The 22865-nt window shown below is 28.7% G+C and overlaps 1 protein-coding gene across 1 annotated transcript in view; it reads right to left on the bottom strand.

The window, feature by feature from the left end:
- Positions 1 to 22865, bottom strand: part of LOC142320319 (limbic system-associated membrane protein-like) — a 341433-nt gene that overhangs the window by 85393 nt on the left and 233175 nt on the right. The window contains exon 6 of the mRNA XM_075358026.1: positions 161 to 335. Within this exon, the coding sequence (XP_075214141.1) occupies positions 161 to 335 (175 nt within the window). The remainder of the gene's footprint in view (positions 1 to 160; positions 336 to 22865) is intronic.

The raw sequence follows: 22865 nt of genomic DNA, 5'->3' as shown, positions 1-22865 counted from the left end.
GCTGCATAAGCAGGATTGAAATGAAAAAGGAGTGAAAATATATTGGAAATTTTGTCAGATGTAATATTTTTTATTATAAAGTATTACTTATATCAAAATATTTCCCATGTAATATAAAATTATATTTAATTGTTATAATTATGTAACATTTTAGACTTACCAGATAGTTCAAGATATTCCCTTGCTTTTCCCATTGAATTATCTGCAACACAACTATAATTTCCAAAATCTGAGGCTTGTACTTTTCTTATTATTAGAGTATGACGGCTTCCACGTACTTCCATAATTCTTCTTTCCGTTGTATCCAGTCTTAAAGTATCACGATACCAGACCACCTGAAAAATATTTTAATTTTCCCAATAAACAAACAAAATCCAAAAATTATAAATTCGAAATATCTAAGAAAAATTTGTTCTAAAACTCATAAATTAATATTATTATATCAGAAAAAATTTATAGTTTACCTTAAAAGTGAAAATTTTACCAGTTAAGCAAGAAATCATAAGTTCGGGAAAGTATTGATAAAAAAAGTTAAATTATTTACTTCTGAATGTATCGTTATTGTCATTTTTTTCAATTGTTTATATATTGTGTAGAATTATATTGTGGTTAGAAACATCATATGTACATATTTTAAATATGAAAGAAGGAATGCCTGATCAGAATAAAAACCAAATAAAAGGCTGAAAATCGTGCTGTTTTTCAGTAGACAATATGTATAAGTAAAATTATATTACTGGCACAGTAGTTTTTTGTAATAACAATAAAAGTTACATATGTAGCAAATTTAAAAGGATTAAAGAAACAAATTGTTTAAAAAAACTAGTATTGAAAATTGATGTATTCTCAATTAAAATATATTTTATATTTTACTTTACAATAACGTCAGTTAAATGTCAACACTGATGACATAGAAATAAAATAGTTATTAGGTAGTATATGACTTTATATTATTTTAAATTAATCAAATTAGTAAAATATCTGAAAAGAATTTTAATTATTGTAAAATTAAAAGAAAACTAATTGTACATATTTAGAATGAGTACAAAATGTTAAAAATGTATTTTCTAAATCTTATACTGTACATATATATATATATATATATATATGTACATAAATTAATGTTTGCTTGTCCCGTATGCGTTCCTATATCACTCAACCGATTGCTGATTGTTGATGAATCTTTGGTGAGTTATGAGAACGTCCGTGAAGGTTTCCGAATTAGTTTGGACCCACTGGGAGACGCTAGGGTCCAGATATTTCGAAAAATTGTATTTATGGTCCTATTTGGTTCATATTCAGAATATATATTAGTTACGTGAAAAGAAAAATTTTTACAAAAGAAAATATACGTTATAACGATACAACAATAATTTTTTACACAAATTATTAAAATTATTATTTTTACACACATACTACACACATCACATGCTACACATATACTACACACACACACACACACCTGCGTCCGCGCGCGCGTGTGTGTGTAGTATGTGTGTCCGCTATAGACTAAAACTACCAGACGCGCGGGGAATAGGGAGAAAGGGGAAAAATAAAAAAGGGAAATAGGGGAAAAAGGGAAAATGGGAAAAATGGGAAATAGGGATCAAAGAAAAAAGGAAAATAAGGAAAATTGGGAAAAGAAAAAGAAAAGGGGAGACAGGAAATAGGACAAGGGGGAATAGAAGAAATAGTACGAAGAAAATAGGGGTAAATAGAAATGGAGAAAACAGGAAAGGAGGAAAGGGGAAAAGGGTGAAAGGGAAAAATGGATAAAGTGAAAGGTTAAATTTTGTGAATTTCGTAATGTTCAGTTTTTTAACGTTTTATAACTTTCAGTTGAGTTCATTTAATTTACATATATATACAGCAAAGTAATGCCGGGTCTGCGAGCATATATATAAAAATGAATGTTTGTTTGTTTGTCCCGTATGCGTTCCTGTACCATTCATCTGAATGCGATGAAACTTTGGTACGTTGTCTATACACCCGCGAAGGTTTCTGAATTAGTTTGGACCCGATAGGTGGTGCTGAGGTCGAGATATTTCGGAGAATTGTTTTTACGGTCCGATTGGGCTCAAATTCAGAATTTGTGTTACTTACATGGAAAGAAATACCAGTGAAAAAATGGGCCCGCTAGATAGCGCAGGGATATTTGGAAAAATTGCATTTATGGTCCGATCTGCTCAAATTCAGAATATATATTAGTTACTTGAAAAGAAATATTTCTGCGAAAAAGAGAAATAGGTCACGGAAATAGGAAGAAAGAGAAAAGGAAAGAAGAGAAGAAGGGAAAAAGGAAAAAACTGAAGATTCGAAAAGGAAGTTGGGAAGAAAGGAAAAAGGGAAAGGTTAAATTTTACGAAGTTCCATAATGTTCAGTTTTTTAATGTTTTATCAGGCTTTCAGTTGTATTCATTTAATCCACATATATACTCAAATTTAGCAATGGCAAAGCATTGCAGGGTCAGCTAAAATAGTTATGATTTATAGTTAGTTTTACAGGATAGTTACAGATCTTGGAATTTTCATGAGCTTATAAAATTGGTTCTAAATATTTTTAATGTTCAATTTAATTCAAAGTGAATACGTGAATATGCGAACATATTCACAAACAGCGGGGGTACAGGGGGCGGAACCCAGTGGCTAGACAGGAATGGCGACCGAAGCGAGCTATGCGGAGGTCCAGGTAACTACTACACTAATTTAATTTAACTGTTGGATTTCAATTGATTACAATATCGAGATATAATGCTCATAATAATGCTTATATGGTTATAATGGTTATAATGCTTATATGGTTTAGAGAAAATAACTTTAAAAGGAATATATTTTATCCTTATTAGTTTAAAAATTTATAGATGAATAAAGTTACTCGCTAAACATATGAAATGTTATTAAACAAAACAAAGTATAGTAAAATATATTTAATTAATTAAGTAACACCCATCAATTTCAATCACAAAATTTAAATCAGAATATGATTCAAAAAATGGTATTGTCTTTTTTTTAAAGAAAGAATGTTTTAAAAAATAATATATGTACTTTTATTGAAAGAAGGAAAGTGAAATATTGTACGAATTTCGGTTACCGTAAAATTATTCATCAAGAAAATATAAGGAAAAAGTTTTACTCCGAATAATTTTAAAACACAACTGTATCTCGAGTATTTATTACTGTTTGTAAACTCTTCGTTTATATCGATTTTGAAATTTACATTGAAACTTCTAATGAATAGACTACAGTAAGTTATTGCTCTCTACTATTATAATCAATATCGGCATGTACATTGCATTGCGATCAAGATTTGTGGACTTAGAAAGTTAGAAGTTCAAACCAACTCGGGTGTATTAAGAGTACTATCTTATTGCTCAGGTAGTTTCTAATGTTGTACCGAGGTGTGGTGTTACCCTATAAAGCCGACAGAGTCCCTGAGAGAGTGTAAGAAAGGAGGTTTGTATGGTAATCAGTAGGGGAAAGCAAATTTATTCCAGGAGGGATGAGGAAGGTGCAATTTTATTCAAGAGTGTGCAAGTTTAGAAATAAAGCCGACATCTTTGTAAGCATATATAGTTCTATCCAGAATTGCTTAAATTTAAACATTTGCTAAATTATTTTAGCTGAAAACTAAGCTAATCGTCATTGAATACCTTCTATTTATTTAAACATTATGTATGTTCTAGAAAGTATAAACGCAGAAATTTAAAGGCTGCTGATTATGTATATTATGTACATAGGTTAACACGCCTACACGCATGCTCAAGAATGCAAACCATGTACCATTATCTAACATCCCTGTTTAATTATCTATAATATATCTCCTAGGCTCTCTATCTCTATATATCTCACTTTCTCTCTCTATCTCTCTCATTCAAATATATATTTTTGTGTATACAAGGACCTAAGTTTAAAAACTATATATATATATTTATATAACATGTAAATACATTTATTTATTTGCATCTTGTTTGTACTTATTTTGGTGCGCTCACAAGTTTATGTATAGAGAATTACAGAGTTTATACATGAATTTTCATAATTTATTATTACGAAGCATGTGGTATCACATTTAAATTTAGTATTAAATGTATTAAATTTATGAACAGAAAATTCTTTGATTTTTTGTGTTAAAATTTAACTCAGGAGATTGATGTTTGGAGCAGAAAAAGAAATACCCAGCGTTAATTATAAAGAAGTAAAAATTTAACGGAAAATGTTTTTAAATTAATTCTTATTGAAAAGATTTTTTTTTAATTCTCTTAAAAATATAGCTTTTGATAATGGAAAGTATAAAAAGAAATTAAGGAAAGATTTTATAGATTTTTTTTTTGTTTGAAAACTAATTTTAATCAAAAGGTATGTTTTTAAAAAAAAAGGAATGACCGAGAAGTGATATGTTTACAAGTTTGAAATCAACGGAATACTGAAAGGTAAATTAAAAGCGTGAAGGAAGTTCACTTGAAATGAATAAAACTGAAAACTGGAATGTACCGTATTTTCAGAAACTCATTTCAATTTACGTATTTTGTTACAGAATAAACAACTAATAATAGAGACAACAGTATTAACCTTAGTAGTCTTTCTTTAGTAGCAGAGGCGGATATTTTAATAAAATTCATCTTTATTTACGTGTTGCGCCTGTTTTTGAATAACCTTTCAGTTAAAGTCGTATACGTCATAGGTTTGTAAAATAATACTCAAATATAACAACACATCGTTCATACGGTAATAATTATTCAATCATTAAAACGATTCGAATAAGTTCCGAACATCAAAAATTTTAATAGGAAACTATAAAAATACTACGAGGCTACGAAAAATGTGAAATCTTGAACAGTTTCTTAAAAAAATTACACGTAAATTTTCTCCAAAACGTAACCTAAAATCCACTTATATTCAATATTATTTTAGAAAGCTTCCTCATAAAAATATATCAGTACGGGTAAAGTATAGATAGTTTTTTCAATTATAAAAAATATGTATCTACATCAACTTACGAAAAGCGTGTAACAGAAAGATTGCTGATATATTAAGAATTCTTAAATTCTATAAATGAAATATAGAAAAAAAAAATTAAAATTCAGTCAACTCTAAATTTCTTTTACAGATAATGCACAAATTTTTCAGTCATTGAATCATGCATGTATAACAACTACATAAAAAATAATTTGGTGTTGATTTAAGTCTTAACTGCTTACTCAGTAAAGATGTACATTGAAATTGTTCTTGCAGTTTAATAAACAAAGCAGTGAAAAAGTTATTCTGATCAGTATATCAGTTCTTCAGTTTTAAGCAGACATTAGTACATACATACAAATAAAACACATCTCGTACGCGTTGTTTGTTTATATCCATCCATTTGTCCGTTTTATAATAACAGAAATAAGTTTGTCAGCATTCAATCAATTGACATTGTCAAATTAAGAATAGAAATGGTGTACTCATACACACACACACACACACACACACACACACACACACACACACACCACAAGGATGCCCCTGAATAAACAGAATTTATTCCCTTTTGGATTTTTCGACGTTCCTTGATTTTCTAAGTTCAAAAGTGATCTCACATAGGTATTTATATCGCAGAATAAAAAAGATTAACATCCCAATACTATTTTATTTCTTTTTTGTTGTTGGGCACACAACAAAGTTTCTTAATCAGCGCCCAGGATACTGCTTTCTGCAGTACTGGAATATTACCCTTTTTATGGTATAGTACATTCTGTGATATACTAAATGCCAGGAAAATATTAATATAAATAAAAATCAATATTTATTTTTCGAATTCATTTGATTGTAAATTAAGTATAATTATATTGCTTAAATAATTGCTACATAATTTATATAAAGGAAAAAATAAACGTATATTTGGTACTAATTATGGTGTGGGTACATGAATGGATTGTTTTTTTCCTTATTAACGTCGTAGCATCTTAGTTACTGTACAGTTAGTATGATGATGCATACTACTATATCGAATAAAGTGAAGAGATGAATCTGTAATTAATTACAATATTAATAGCAGACCGACAGACCTCTTGAGTAGCCATTTGAGTGTATCTTGAAGTGGTTGAGTATAGAGTCTGCTTACGTCGGAGATAGGACGTCTGATGAAATGAGGGAGAAGATATAACGAAAGAGGTAAGAGGAGTCTACTCTAATAGGCCTTCTGTCTCACTCAATCCCTCCTGCCCTACTATCATCCCCCACTTTTAGTTTATCTAACCATTCTCTTTTCCCTTAAATTCTCATTCCTCTTACAACCTTCTCCTTCGTACTTATTCTTTTTCTATTCCTCGCTCTTTCCCCTACTTTCCTGCTCTTACCTTTGCACGCTTGCTTCACCACTCTACTAAAATTGTGGAGTCTAATTTTTTTTTTTTGACAAAAACAACTATTTCCCTCAACCTCTTTGAACCTTCTAGTACCTGACAGTTTCTTCCTTTCCACTAACTCGAATATTTTCCCTTTTTTCAACATAGCCTATTTAAACAATAGCGTTTATAAAAAATAAAATAAAAAGTATAAAGAGGAATTATATTTAAAATTCTATGTAGTTTACAGAGATATATATATGTATAATAAATATCATATTCTTCATATTTTTCTATACAATTAGAGTAAAATAATATTATACTTAATTTCTATAAAGTACCCTATTATTAATTAATTATTAACTCAAAAATGTGGTCTCTTACTCGACATTTCTTTTATTAAGCATACAGAACAAAGGACGTTTTAGATAAAATTGCTGATAATTTTTGGTTTTGTGAAAAGAATTAAAAAAAAAAACTACTTTACAAATTTATATTTAGAAATGAAATAGGTCTATTTCATTGCTTTAAAGTAGTATAAAAAAAAAAAAACTAGTTGAATTATTATTAATTACCCATTTTTTTTTTGTTCAGTTATTAAAAACCCACTACATCGACTTAACTTTAGTTAAACTTTTTGTGGAAGTAGTTGTTTCCTGGCCGTATATCCGTTCAAGATGATAAACGTACGAGAAATTCAAAACCGCTATGACCGACGAAATCGTCAAAAAAATTCACAATGCCGTATAAAATGACTGCAGACTTAAGGTAGGCGAGTTTTTTGACATCTCAAAAATCTCCAAAAACCGTATTCACTACATTTTATACGATTTTTTTGGGTGTGAAATAGAATTCACTTCCACTTGGTGCATACCGCGTTTATTTACAGTAGGCCAAAAAACGTATTCGACTGAACACTTCTCAAGGGTGTTTAAATTTATTTACACGAGATTCCGTTTAATTTCATCGACATATTACAATAGGAGATGAAACATGGATTTAACATTTCTCATCAGAGACCAGAAGCAACCCAAATAGCGGATGGAAGCAGGTAAAGCGTGCCAAAGAAAACGAAAATGGTTCCATCTGTAGTAATCGTCAATGTGGGATTCTTGTGGTGCTCATATACTATCTGGATAAAGGCAGTTCTATCACCGGGGAGTATTATGCTTCTCTACTGGGATCGATTGGATGGTGCTATTCGAGCTAAACGTTACATCTGGCCAAAAATAAAATGTTCTTTACCATCAAAATGCGCCTGTACGACATCTCGGGTAGTTTTACGCTTCGAAGTGCTTCTACATGTGCCATATTCACTAGATTTAGCTCCAAGCTATAACTTCTTCCCAAATCTGCAGAAATGAATATACGCTTCTAATAATGATATGAAAGCTGAAACAATCGTTTATTTTACGGAGTTGGACAAATAGCATTATACTGATAGTATTAAAAATTTGTAAAGTTGTTGGTCGGAATGTATCAAATTTTAAGGTGACTGTGGTAAAAATAAAAAAAGATATTTTTTAAAGAATTGTGTTTTCTTAAAATTGAGAATGTACTGCCCGTAATAAGGAATAAGTGAAAGATCTTCTAAAATTTTCAATAGAAGAATTCAGAATGCTAGAAACCACTAAAATTAACGTAAAAATACGTTGGTGACCACTTAGTTGTTAATAACAAAGAATCCTCTTATACGATTTTAAAAAAAGGTACTTCTAAGATCTCTAATGCCAATTATTTCCTTTAATAAAATTTAAAATCCCTCAATACTATTTTCAGAAATTTTATTCTAAGAAATTTCAAAATCATTATACAACCATTAAGTATTATTTGAAATGAACAAATAATTTTAGATATTTTTTTCATTAAATAGTTTCATTTTCTAAACCAAAGAATATTTTAACGAATTCTTATATTAAAACATTTTAACCCAATTATTTGTATCTAAAATAAATTGTTATAAGAATTTAATTTATAAACTCATTTTAATTGATTCTCTTTTTTAAATATACTTAAAATCTATAAGTGAGGATTTATTTATCCATTCGAAGTAGAATTACAAGCTATAATGAAATTATACCTTTTTTTCTAAAGAACAATGGATTTGGTGAATATATTTTAATTATCTTAATAATGAACTTTAAATTGTGAATGAAATAAAAAGTATTCCTTTATATTTATTTTAATTTTTATAACGCTATTATTAAACATTCCTTCTTCACTTTTTTTTTTTATAAAATATTATAAAGTCAATAAGCATAGGTGTTGAACGTTAGTCGAGTATTGTGGTAATGGAAAGTAGGGGAACTAAGTTTATTCCAATATACCAGAATAACTTCATATCGATCACACCATTTTATCGTATAGCACATCCCCATTTCCATATATTTTACTTTCACTTTAAACGTTCTAGTAGAGTAAAATGTAACCTTACCGATACCTATATGCTTTTTCTTTATGAAATAATTTTTTTTTTTCTTCTTCAGAGGGCTTATACGTATAAGCCTTTTATGTTTAGGCACTTTTATTCAACTCATTTTTATCTTTTTTTTTACAAGATATCATAAAGTAGGTAAATGAACGGCTATCCCTATTGTTAAAAGGCCTTCACAATGATTTTATAAAGGTAAAAAAAATAAAAATTAAGGTAATTTTATAATTAAGAATTGTATTTTTAAAATTAAATCCTTTATTTCGGAGAATCCTTACAGATCTTTGGTTATCATATTTATTAAAATAATAATATTTTATAATATAAAATGTAAAAAAACATATATATATATCTTCTTATTTTATATATATATATATCTTCTTATTTTATATGTATATATATATATATATTCCTTCTTATTTTTTCCTGTTTAGCCTCCGGGAATTGCCGTTCAGGTATTATTTCAGAGGATGAATGAGGATGATATGTATGAGTGTAAATGAAGTGCAGTCTTGTACAGTCTCAGTTCAACCACTGAGATGTGTGGTTAATTGAAACCCAACCACCAAAGTACTCACGATGTAGTATTCAAATCCGTATAAAAGTAAAACTGCCTTTACTAGGACTCTCTCGACTTCCAAATCAGCTGTTTTGGGAAGACGCGTTCATTACTAGCCCAACCCGGTGGGCTATATATATATATATATATATATATATATATATATATATACGTGAAAGCTATAGTTAATATGACTGAGTTTTTATTATAAAATCTTTTATGATACAATCATAGTAAAGATTATAAACAAATTTTATCTTCAGTTTATTCCACTACTCATTATTATAAACATTGTAAGATGATAAAATTGATTAGGTATATCTAGATATTTGTTCATATGATATTCTATTTTAACACCAACATTTTTATAATACATAAACAAAAAAAATTAAATTAAAACGTTGTAAATATTTACGTCAATATTATTGAAAATTTTGGAAAATTTATAAAAACAAAGTTCACTTCCAGAATTACAATTATCATGTAAGAGCGTAATGAAACAATACGCTGCAGGTTTTAACATAAAATATTACCACTTGCTAAAAAATGTTTTCTGTAAATTATGAAAGATAAATCCTGTTCAACTTTGATTTTGAGGAATAAATTTCCTTTTTAGCATTATTAAACAAAGATAATGTAAACTTTTAATTAATGTTAAACTTGATTCAAGTAACTTTAACTAAACCCAATACTTATTCAGCACACTGCTACAAACAGTTCAATAGAAGATGGGATATGGTATAAACGAAATACATTAGTTCAAATTCATCATAATTTATAACCGTTCTGATATTAAAAAAAAAAGATTAATCAATACATGCATAAATTAAGAGTCATACTCTTACTAATATTAGTTTGCCTACTACAAACTTACGAATGATGTTAAAAAATTAAAAAAATACGTAGGTAATTTCATAAAAATTCGTATTTCCAGATATAACTAATTAATAACTCACATAGGAAAATAAACTTTAAATTATTTCTCAGCCTACAATTAAATTATCCATTTTAAGTTTATAATAAATACGTACTTTGAGTGATTGATGAAAGACTGACTAATTGATTGACTGGGGAAGTTGTTTAAATTAAAATTATTACTACAATTATTATAATTATATGACTGAAATAATAACAAAACGTACTTCAGAATAAAAACATATTAAAAGATTACACAGGTAAATTTAGTTAAAATTTTGTTCAAACAACTAATACGTTTACAAAAATAAATAATTTACAAAATCTAGAGTCGCCAATTATATAAAGAGTGATTTTGATCTTTCACTTCATCGCTCCAATTTCTTTTTAAATAAATAAATTATAGTATTGAAGATTGAAATTAGGAATGAAGAAAACAGAAATGAATTACTTTATGTTAAATAATTTTGAGATACGTCGCTTTTGGTTAGAACACACAGAATGCACAGGACTCAAACGATTGTTTCATTTATACGAATTTTATACAGGAATCGTTCTCGTAATTTAGGCGTTTTCATCTTAAACTTTTCTAACACTATTTACTGCTGCATGTAGCTTCTGTAGAGTTTTAGCATGCAATGACCGATATTTATCTGTAGGTTTTATAATTACCAGGTACACGGTTTAATTATTATTATACACTTAATATATTACATATTTAGACTGAATCTGGAACCTGGAGAAGAATGTTTTACCTTGTATTTTAAAAAAATGTAAAATATTAAAAATTCTTCAATCACTGGAGGGGGTTTTTGAAAAAAAATGTTTATATAAATTATTCTGGTAAACGTATTTCATTTGCTGACTGACTTAATCATGTAACCACTCATTTTATGTGATCACATTAGAGTCGAGAACAATGTTTTTTCACTAGGACCAATGTTATAACAAAAACTTTCAGTAAGATATAAATAAAAGGAACTTTATACCAAAAAATGTCAAAAGTTACCTCAATTATATAAACGATATTAATCATCACATAACCTAAGAGAAGAAAAAACGTTAGAGGAGGAGTACATGAAAAAAAAAAGAATTTTACAATTAAAAATTAACTATTAAGAATTATATCTCGATAAATGACTTTTAATTGGATAAATAATTTTATAACAAAGATAATGAATGAATTATTGAATTTTGGAATCAGTCTGAATTTAGTTGTAGGAACTATCTCCAACTACAACCTATAAATTTCACGACTATTTCAAACATAGTCCTAAGAATCACTGACAATTCTAAGTGATTTGCAAGGAACAGTGAGATCATTGTGAAATACTTGTTCTAAGAGTACAATACTTGGTGAGATGAAGCAATAAACACAAATTAGTTAGAGCAATGATAAACACTAAAATATTATAAGTCTGATCTCCTTGATAACATTAATGAAGAAAGAAGATAAATGATTACCATACTTTAGATTTATTTGTCGAACTATTTATTTCGTAATAAAGTAATCTAAGTTACGAACAATTATATTAAAAATAAATATAAAAAATAAAAACATTAATAAATTAGTCTACATTTAACTAGTAATTATCATTTAGGTAAAATGAAGATATTTATGGTTTTTTTTTAGATCGAATAGGGTTCATCTCTTTCATATTATTCTATATTATTTCGATTTGCTGAAAACATTTATTTACTTATTGCAAAATATAGCAAAGAAATTCAATTGGTATTATATCCAGCAGTATTTCTTCTCATGATATTACTTTTTACTAGTTAAAAAAAAATTCGTGAGTAAAATGCTCAAGAAGATGATATTAGTGTACTCTATATTAATATCTTTTTATCTCCCATTTTACTTTAAAAAAAAAAAAAAATATTGAAATCTTATCCTTTAATGCACAAAATTCATTTCTGTTTCATAATTGAACGCTTAACCGTTACTGAGAATTAAAGTAAACACAGGACAACAAACACTTATAAAAATAATAATGAATACGTACATAATTTTGCAAATTATGATTAAACAGTTTACATTTGAAAAATTAATTACCAATAATAAAATAATAGTGAACGAAGTGTTTTATTTCCCGATAACAATAAATTTCCTTTCTCGTGCATGATAACCACTGGCAAAGAAAATGTATTGAAAAATGTACGAAAATCAGAATAAAACGCATAATAGAACATCATTTTACACGGCTAAAACGAATAGTTCCAGTCTATTTAACATTTAAGAAATAGTTCATATAATTTTGTATTGGGTAACCAATGAATAATGGATATATATATAGGGTGTCCATAAAGTTTTTCCATGATTATAAAAAATTATTATAAAAAACTAGTACAGTTACAGCTGTGCGGTTTGTGGCAAAAGAAACAAAAAGTTATCGGGGTTTTTTACTGGTTTGTTGCAGTTAGAGGGCACTGTGATCAATTTTTTTTATAAAATGGCGTCAATCCAGGAGAAAGCGCAATATGTGTAGTGGTATCACGAGTAGAAATCACCTGTGCAGCGAAATTTAAAAGGGAATACGGACTACCAGTATGTGATAGCAAGTGTATTGTTGCGTGGTATGCAAAGTTTAACGAGAGTGTAAGTGTAGTCGACCTTCCGCAAACAGGGCGGCCATCCGTTAATGAGGAGACGGCTGAGGTTGTGGAGCAAGCAATTCTACATAGCCCTTCCAAATTTACCCGTCTTGCATCTCGTGAACTAGGAATTCGCTGGTCAACAGTGCAAACAATTTTACACAAGGTTGTATGCGTAAAATCAGTCATAAGGTTGCACGCGTATAAATTTCAGATATTGCAACAACTACAGCCAGATGAGGCCCTCGTCTTGCTGCCTTTGCGAACAAGATTTTGCAAAGGATTGATAATAACCATGAGGACCTGCAGCGTGGGTGTTTTTCAGACAAGGCTACTTTCCACACCTCAGGGAAAGTAAACAGGCATAATGTAGGAATATGGGTCTCAGAAAATCCGTACTTTAGCAGGTAAAAGATTATAGATTCCCCTAAAGTGAATGTGTGGTGGGATTTGATGCACAATAGAATCAGTGATCCTTTTTGTTCATTGAGCAATTAATAACAGCTAAAATTTATCTGGATATGCTGCAACTTTTTGCTATACCTCAACTAAATGACTTGCAACCTAGCGTGATTTTCCAGAAGGATGGCACACCACCACATTGGGGTTATTAGTTCGAGATTTTCTGAATGAATCATTTCATGACAGATGGCTTGAGTGCGACGGTCCCACTCCCTGGCCACCACGATCACCAGACATAACTCCCTTAGACGTTTTCCTCTGGGGTTATGTTAAGGACAGAGTCTATGCAATACCCATACCTGATCTGGACACACTGAGACGGCGAACAAGTGAAGCTGTTGCTATGTTACCGAAGAAATGTTGACCAACAATTGGCGTGAAATTGATTATCGGTTGGACATTCTGCGAGCGACAAAAGGCGCACATGTTGAAGTTTATTGTCATGGTACCAAAAACTTGAAAATATTTTCTTTATTTTGCTACAAACCTCACAACTGTAGCTGTAATAGATTTTTTGTAATAATTTTTTACAATCATTGAAAGACTTTATGGACACATGTATATTGGACGAAACATGCCAAGGCATGTTTCCTTCAATGTAGTGAAAGCAGAAATTAAACTACGGCAAAAAATAAATTTAGTTTGCATTAGAATATGAAGTAAGAAAAATATTTGTAAAGCTATCTATGCTGTTTTACTTTTAAATATAGTTATTTTTTTAATACAAGAAAAAAAATAATAATAGGTCGTTCTACAAAAACTGGTAAAAATCTTTGTGAAGAAAAAGGTAAACGGATGTATTAATAACATTCAAAAAATTTTACTCAAAAATAAATTAATAAAAAATATAACAAATTAAATGTTAGAGTTTTAAAAAATTAAATACAATTATGCGTAATTATTACTTAATAATTTTAAATAAATTCCGACTTGGGTCCGTTTTATGCATTAGACGTTGAAGATACCGAGAGTAAGTATTTTAACATGGTTTAGCTCTGATTCTGAATCAAAACGTACCTCTCTCTGATGAGAGTTAAGCATGTCCAAATCTTGGGCGCGTGAGTTATTTAACAATATGTAATATGAATTAATTACATTAATAAATTTGCAGGAACATTACATTTGCAAGAAATATTACGCGACAGTGAATCGCTAAACACTTTTAATTTTTGTTAAGTGTCAATTATATACGTTTTAAGCAGAATTTTTATGTTAATTTAGATATCATTATAAACCCACCGGGTTGGTCTAGTGGTGAACTTGATATCGCAAATCAGCTGGTTTCGAATCCTAGTAAACGCAGTTACTTTTAAATGGATTTGAATACTAGATCGTGGATACCGGTGCTTTTTGTGGCTGGGTTTCAATTAGCCATACATTCCAGGAATGGTCGACCTGAGACTGTACAAGACTAGACTTCATTTACATTCATACATAATCCTCTGATTAATAATATCATTCTTGTAATTTCACATACTGCACCATTTAGCTACTGATATCTACTTTGCCCCCTAATCGAATTCTTCAGCTAATTGGGATTAGATAATTGTAGCGTATGGTACAGCAATTTCACCCTTCAACATTTGGAACCCCCTTTACCTCAGGACATTCTTCAAACTTATAATAAATTCAATCTTATATATTTCAATTATCTGTAAATGGAATCCATACCGAGAAACACTGATCATATTCTCAACAGGAATTTTAACATTAGTGTAGATATTTCATAAACAGTATTTTGTAAATTTATAATTTAATTTATTTATAAATAATTTTTTGTAATAAATTACCTTTACCACATAATCTTTCCACGCAATAGCTCTACAGGAAATTAAACTCAACATATTACACATAATAATTCATAATTATAAAGCATGTAGTAAAATTTATTAGACAATTATTTTATTAATTTAGCAACGCTACAGTGCGTTCCATCAAGTATTATGTAAAACAAATTATAAAATAGTATAAATATATACATTTACTACTAACATATTATCAAATACATTCTATAAACTATAGTTTTTTTTCGTGTATATTCATATCTTACAAAAAACCGATCGAAGTTTAATTTAATTTGATTTGTTTTTTAAGTTGTCTTTTTTACGAAATAAATAACATAATGATGTAATGTTTTCCAAATTTGTAATTGTTGTCCACTGTAAATCATTTAACACATCTATACATAATGTTTTGTCATATTATTATCAAAATTTCTGAGTTGAAAAACCCGATGCCATACTTGTAAATATTTCCTAACAAGAGTTTATGTTAAGAGTTCGGTTTGTATTTTTTTTTAATGTTGTGTTTTAGTTACACATTTTTTTATTAGAGGTCAGTGCAAATATTTGATTCCATTAGCTTATGTTTTTTTATAAAGAGTGAATTTTCCTACTTTTCTGAAAAGATTAAACGATATAAAATAAATTTTTCTAAGAAATAATACTTTTATAAATAAGGTTTGTTGAGTGGTTGGTTTTTTTAAACATAACTTCTAAAACGAACATACAAAATCAGCTTTATAGGTATTTAAAATTTATATATATATATATATATATATATATATATATATGTTTATTTCCGAGCTCAATTTTCGACAGATTCCTTACAAATTAATTAAGCTTCGCTTACAAGCCACGCTAACAAAGGATCAAAGACATTCATAAACGTTTTAAGCGCCCGATAATTAAAATTACTAAAGTAACTTCGTTGGATTATTATTTTCTGTTAATTATATTTGTCTTAATCATTTTACTGAATAGTATTTCTTCTTCCCTATGAAAATTTATGGTTGTATATATTTATCCTCATTTCGTTCATCAATGAGACAGAAAATATGTCCAACCTGTAAAAAAATTAGTTAACAGTGATCAGAGTACAAGTTGAAGAAAGGCAAATTTTATTCAGAGATGAAAAAGACAAGGATATAATCTATTCCTATTGCTTTTTTCACTTATATAACGAAAAATTAACGCAGGACCTCAACAAAACATTAAGGTTAGAGTAATTCAAGGAGAAAAAATAGTCAAGATTGGTCAGTGCCATTCTTCTTTTGAGAAAAAGTAAACATGAGTTACAAAGAACTCTGAAGTGCATGAATATACTGGTAGGAAAGATATTGATGTTGAAAATGGAACCGAATAAACTTTACTATTATTATGTGATAGTAAAACGGAAAACGAGAAAAAGTAAAAACATGATATCTGTGGTTATCAAACTATTTATGTAAAGAAAGTACAAAGAAAAAATAAATTAAAAGCAGAGTAGACAGTTAAATATAAAAAAAAGAACATAAAGAAATAAATAATTATATGGATAGTTTTTATATGAATAGAAGAGAAGAAAAGTATGATAAAATTTTGTAAGAGATGAACTACGAATGTTGTTTGACCACATAGAATTTTATTACATCATGCTAGTTAATTTCTTAATGAATCGTATTAGATAAAGGAAAAAAGATAATTTAGAATGAAGGATAAAGATAAAACATTTAGCCTTCAATACTGCAAACAACAAGGAGGAATGGAAATTAACATCCATCCAATAACTGATAATATAAAAAAAGAAATTATTTAAAAACAGTTGCTGAGCCAAAACAATGAGACGATTCTAAATTGTTGGATTATTTACATTTATTATCTGGTTAGTAACTAATCAAAAATTGAGAACGATGTTTCTAAATATTAAAAAAATTTTTGAAGAGGATGGATTCCTAGCAAAATATTTTGACGCTAACACTATTTTGTAATGTTAGGTAAATAATAATAGCGAGCTCATGAAGTAATTCGTTTTTATTATGGTACGAATATTTAGAATTTTTTAACCTTTACATGCTTAAATTTTAATTTTTATATACAAACAGAAAGATTCAGAAATTGCTGACACTAATCAAAAAATAGTTTAAGGCAGTAGTGTTTAAGGATTATTTTCTCAACTCTTTCTAGAATATTTTAAATAGTAATTAAATGTTAAGCTTTATACAATATATGTAAGAAGCATTCAGAAGAATAAATAAATTAATTTGACAACGTTTTAACTAATATATCAAGTAAAATTTCAAAATCATTCATCTTTATTGAAATTGAGTGGTTAGATTATGTATCTAAAATAAAATATTAAATAACATAATAAAGATTTAAATTGCATTTCTCTTCAATAATTTTATTTCAGCCAATTAAAAAAATGAAATAAAAACCAAAAAAATAGAAATTTCTTTTTTTCTACAGATATTATAAACAAAAGGTATTTTAATAGAAAATGTTAATTTGAAAAATTATTATGGAAAATTTCGTAGAAATCAGAAGCATCATTCGTTATCCATTAAGGAAACTAAATTTTCCTCCTATATTTAACTTAATCCACTGTAAAAAGCAACAAAATTTATAGTTTCGTTTGAATAGCTGCAGACTTTTGAATATTATTTACAAACGGTAACATAAAATACAGAGTTGCTCATAATCCAAAAAAAATTCACTCAAATTCTTACAAATATGAACATTTACAATTAACTAAAAAAATAGTTAAAATACATTAATGGAACTAGAGAAATTTTTCTATAAAAATGTCACTTTTTGGTAACAATTATATAGAAAGGCAAACTAATTGTAATGAAAATTTGGAATTATTTCTACGTAATGTTCAAGATGGAAATAAACGTTTAATACATAGGATACGTCTATACTAATTAATTCAACTAACATTTCAAAATTTCACAATTTGAAATTAATTAAACAGTTTGCCGATTTGTTAGTATCTATTTAAACCCAATTTTTTTTAATTATGAAACAGATAATAGTACAGAAAATTAAAATTAATCTTATTTTCAGGCAAAAAAAAAAGAATAATATGCTATGTTAACTATTTGTAACTCTACCTAAATCATCCACAGCAAGACGTATAAATTAAAACAGTTATGAAACGAATAGTTAGATTTCAATATTATTGCTTAAAACCCTCCATAAATTTGAGTATATATACATATATATATATATATATTAACTCTCGTCGCAGCTTCGCCAACGCTATATGGTTACTTGTGTTTCCCGTAGCGGTTAATTTCTTTTTTTTTATGTTTATTAGCGAAGTAGCCGGAGGCAGGTGCAGTCACACATACAGTAACGGTGGCAATGGCTGTGATGGTTGAGCCACTGCGCGAACTTACCTTCACACCCCTTAAAAAAATCAGTATTAAAAAAAACTTGAAAATGAGTTTTAAATATTTAACTGGAGAAAATTTGCAACCCCAAATCTACTGAATACATCGTTTACTATTGTCAGGATTGGAAAAATTTATAATAAAAAAAATTTGTTCTTTCTTCATCTCATTACGAGGTCGAATTTCAAAAATCTAGAAATTGGTTTGACATGAAGATTACACTCACTAAAATTCAGGTTGATTTCATAATTTGTTACCGAGGAATTAAAAAAATAATAGATTTCAAAAAAAAATCAAAAATCAATTTTAACCCTTCAAACTTTAAATGAAACTCAAACACCTAGAAATTGATTTTTGGATGTTCATGAATAATCAGTTCAAACTCAGGTCACATAGTGATAAACCCGTATATATATTTTGTCGAGAACATATATCCAAGAACCTTCTGATAGTTAAGCCAAGATTGATTTAATGAGGGAGGTAGCCTTATTGTCTAGGGTATTCTGGCTCCATGTAGTGGGTCGGGACTCTCCGATGATGGCATTAAGGACCCAAAGGTATTAAAGGAACGCGAGGGGGTGGCGGTACGCGGAAGGCGTACCGTTCGCAGGCATGATAGGGACGGGGAGGTTAGCCCCATAGCGGAGGGGTGAGTTAGCTGCCCGAATGAGGTGGTTGGCCCACTCCGACGAGGCTTTGGGGACCCCGGTGGGAGATCCTCCGGAAGGAGGCAGCTAGGGTGGGCAGAGACTGCTGCCACGGCACTGCAAGGCGACCATGCTATGTCTTAACAGGCGGAGGCTGGTTTCCTTAGGGTGCTTAACAAGTTAAAAAACAAAAAAAAAGGTAGCTACTGTTAATTAATATTATACAAATATATTCAGTCACTTTCCTTCTTCTGCTTATTAATGAATATGCACAAGAACAAAGTGAAGAATAACCATACGAACAAAGTGGTCAAAAAACTATTTCAAACCATTTCGAACAAAGTGAGAATAACCATCCGAAATGTCGGATCTTCAAAAAATAAAAAATAATAATAATTAGTGTTTTATTAAAGTAATCGTTGTGTACTATTCAAATTGTTTAGCATTAGGTTTTTTAAGGAATAAAACGATTTCGGACTTAAAATAAAAGCCTAATTAATGTATATGTATACCCTATACCTTTCTAAATTGAAAATTATATCTCATAGGTTCGTCTACAAATTATTTGAGGAAAGGGAGAAGTAAACGTTCACTTACAAGACTGATTACATTAAAAGGAATTAATATAAGGAAAAAGTAAAACAATGGTATCTCATGGCTTTAAATTTTGATTAAATTTTAGTAGTTGAATTTATTGAGAAGATTCGGTAGTAAACGTGTTTTTTTCCTCTTTTATGTATGTAAGCGTAAATAATTGAATCCCGTCTTATTATGAGGTTTTTTTGTTTTAAATGAATACAGTGTTTTTCGTCTTTTTCGTAACTAAAGTTTCCATTTGATTAAATATCTTTTAACATTTTTTTTTCCTTTCTTTTATATATTACTTTAGTAAATCACCAGTACATTACGCAGGTGAAGTATGTTCTTTCTGAATTAGTAATTAAAATCGGTAGAATTTTTTTTAACGAATTTGATTGATTTTTAAAATTATTTTGAATAGTAGAACAAAATGTAAAAACAATTCAGCTTCAATGTTTTTATTATTTTAGCTTATTTACTTATTAATTCTAAAATTATTTTAAGGTTGAATAATTATTTTAACTTTGATATTTTATTTTATTTCCGCTTTATTTTTATGATTCCTCTGAAATTTATGAAAATCAGAAAAGAATAATTTTTAACGTAATAAAATTGTTAAACTCATGTAAATAATATACTCATAAAAAACTGGTACACAAAATAGTATATTTTCTTCATAATCTGAATTGTTAAAGAAACAAAACCACAATATACTCTCCCCTTTAAATTTTCCGTTATTAAAAGTAAATGAAGATAAAGAGAGAAATATGATATGCAATCTACTTCATGAAACAGATCCCCCACTAACACTTCATATGAGATCCTATTCTTATTATACTTGTGAAAATGAGATGCTTCATATCAAGGAGTGACTTTTTACTAAATGATTTTGACTAAGAAGATCACACCACTTCTTGAGTTCATTGTTGTAGATTTCAAGAAAATATCAATGTCATATCCAATTATCATATACAAATCAGATATCCCCTGTAATTATACAAATGTTCCATTTAAACTTGACAATAGACATTTCTTTACAAGTTCATTAATTGAACTGTAAAGAAATTAAATTTATCTGAATTCTTATGACAAAATTGACATTAATAAGGCATAAACCATCAGTCTCTCGTATTTTAAGGTTTCACTTGTGTAACAATCTTTCGAGTAACTAAATAAATTACTTTCTGTAACATATAGGTTTATTGTTTCCGTAAACATTAAAAATAGACTTTTATTTGATTTATCATAATCAGTAAATTATTTTCGAGGTATCAAAAATATTATTGTTTCACAGTTTCTAGTAGGAAAATCGTAAATTAAATTAAAGTAATATTAAATGCTTGTCTATTTTTCATGTAATAATATTTTATTTTGACGAGTATTTTGTAAGAGATTGCTAATAGATTCTCACAAATATATTTAGAAAATAAATTAAATTTTATTTAAATTACAACATCAAATATAGATGCATATGAAGAGTGTTTCTCAGATCAAGTAGTAGCTAGGCTAGGAATACTAATAATGTTAATTCTTGAGAATATAAAAATATTTGCGTGTTACAGTTTCTAGATTAGGTATTATGCATTCAGAACCAGAATGAAGAAGACTATCCTTCTATTCCTTGTAGCTACTTAACGTGTAGATTTTCACGTATATATATATATATATAATAAAACTTAATTTACTTTAATTTTATTAAATTGTTATTGTTAGTGGTTTAAATTATAATTAATATATTTATCGTGACATAAAGAAATAGGTCCGACGTGGAAACTATATATAAAGAACTTATCGACAGGAAGGCAATAAAATTCTATTAAAGAATGTCATGTAGAAGATGCAAGAAGGAAGAAAAATATTAATACGCCATAAAAATCTGAGTTACTATGTACGGTGGTGGTTTCAGAAAACTAATATAAAAATGCGCAAAGAAACAGAGAGAAAGGATAGTGCACTTACTCCTGAAAAAAAAAAGACTTACAATACCTTCTAAATAAGCCGTCGTTAGTGATTCTAGCATACTATTAATTAAAAACACAATAAGAAATTTTTATTTAATAAAATCAAAGTTTAAAAAAACTAAAATCAGCCATTAAAAAGGAAAAAAATAAATTTACCTTTGAGAGTAGGTTTTTTATGAAAATATTTAAAAAAATTAGAAATCAAATATATAAAAATGCTAATTGAAATCCCAGAGAAATGATCACTCAACACCAGAATCGGAGTTGCAGTTATCTCCAACTGAAATGATACGGAAATCGACTCGCTATTGTTGCAGGCGACATATATACGCAGGATTTGTGAAAATTTATTATTGATACTCACACGTGATTGATCAATAAATATTACTGCAGGAAGATGAATGAGTAGAATAATATGGGTACAGGAAAAGATATTTCGTTCTCTGCACACTGTATGCGTTACCCTTTGTGACACTACTTGTCTGCCACTGAAGGTTAACAATCTTCCAATTTTCCCTTATACTGGTATTACCTGGCAGCTACATGAAAGACTGTACTTTTCAAATACTTCAATACTCGTCACAAAAAATGTTGGAAAATGGCATAGCACAAGGTTCACCATCAACAAACTGATGTTAACCATTCCAGGAGAAATCAGCAAAAGCGTTTACGTTGATGATCTGGAAATTTTATATGCTAGTAACAATAGAGATGATGTGATGTATAAATTACAACGAGCATTAAACGCGCTCAAAACACAAAGAAAAAATGATTCAAATTTTCACCAGAGAAAATTTGTTATATACAATTTGTTAGGAAGATAATCCTCAACATAGTCCTGTTTTGAACATCGATGACAATCCTATTCAGTACAAAGATAATGTACGCTTTTTAGGTCTATTATTAAAAAAATCCCTTACCTGGGACTAAGCATACAGAATTTCAGTATGATGCAAGAAAGCTCTAAACACTAATAAATGTTTATATTATATTTATGAATTGGGGTCCAAAAAACGATAAATTACTACGACTACATAAAGCATTGGTTCAATCAAAGCTCAATTATAGGGGTATAATTGAGCTTGGATTTTCTATCGGATGAATATCCGATAGAAAATCCCCTCTAAAAAAGTTAGACGTCATATATAATAACTACGCGTAAGTCAGATATGTCAATATGCCACGGGCGCTTTCCTTACAAATCCGTTGACTAGTTACTATGATACTAAGCCGGCATA

Source organism: Lycorma delicatula, chromosome 2, assembly GCF_047948215.1.
Source record: "Lycorma delicatula isolate Av1 chromosome 2, ASM4794821v1, whole genome shotgun sequence".
Lineage (NCBI taxonomy): Eukaryota > Metazoa > Arthropoda > Insecta > Hemiptera > Fulgoridae > Lycorma > Lycorma delicatula.
This window is presented reverse-complemented; position numbering and strand designations above follow the sequence as displayed.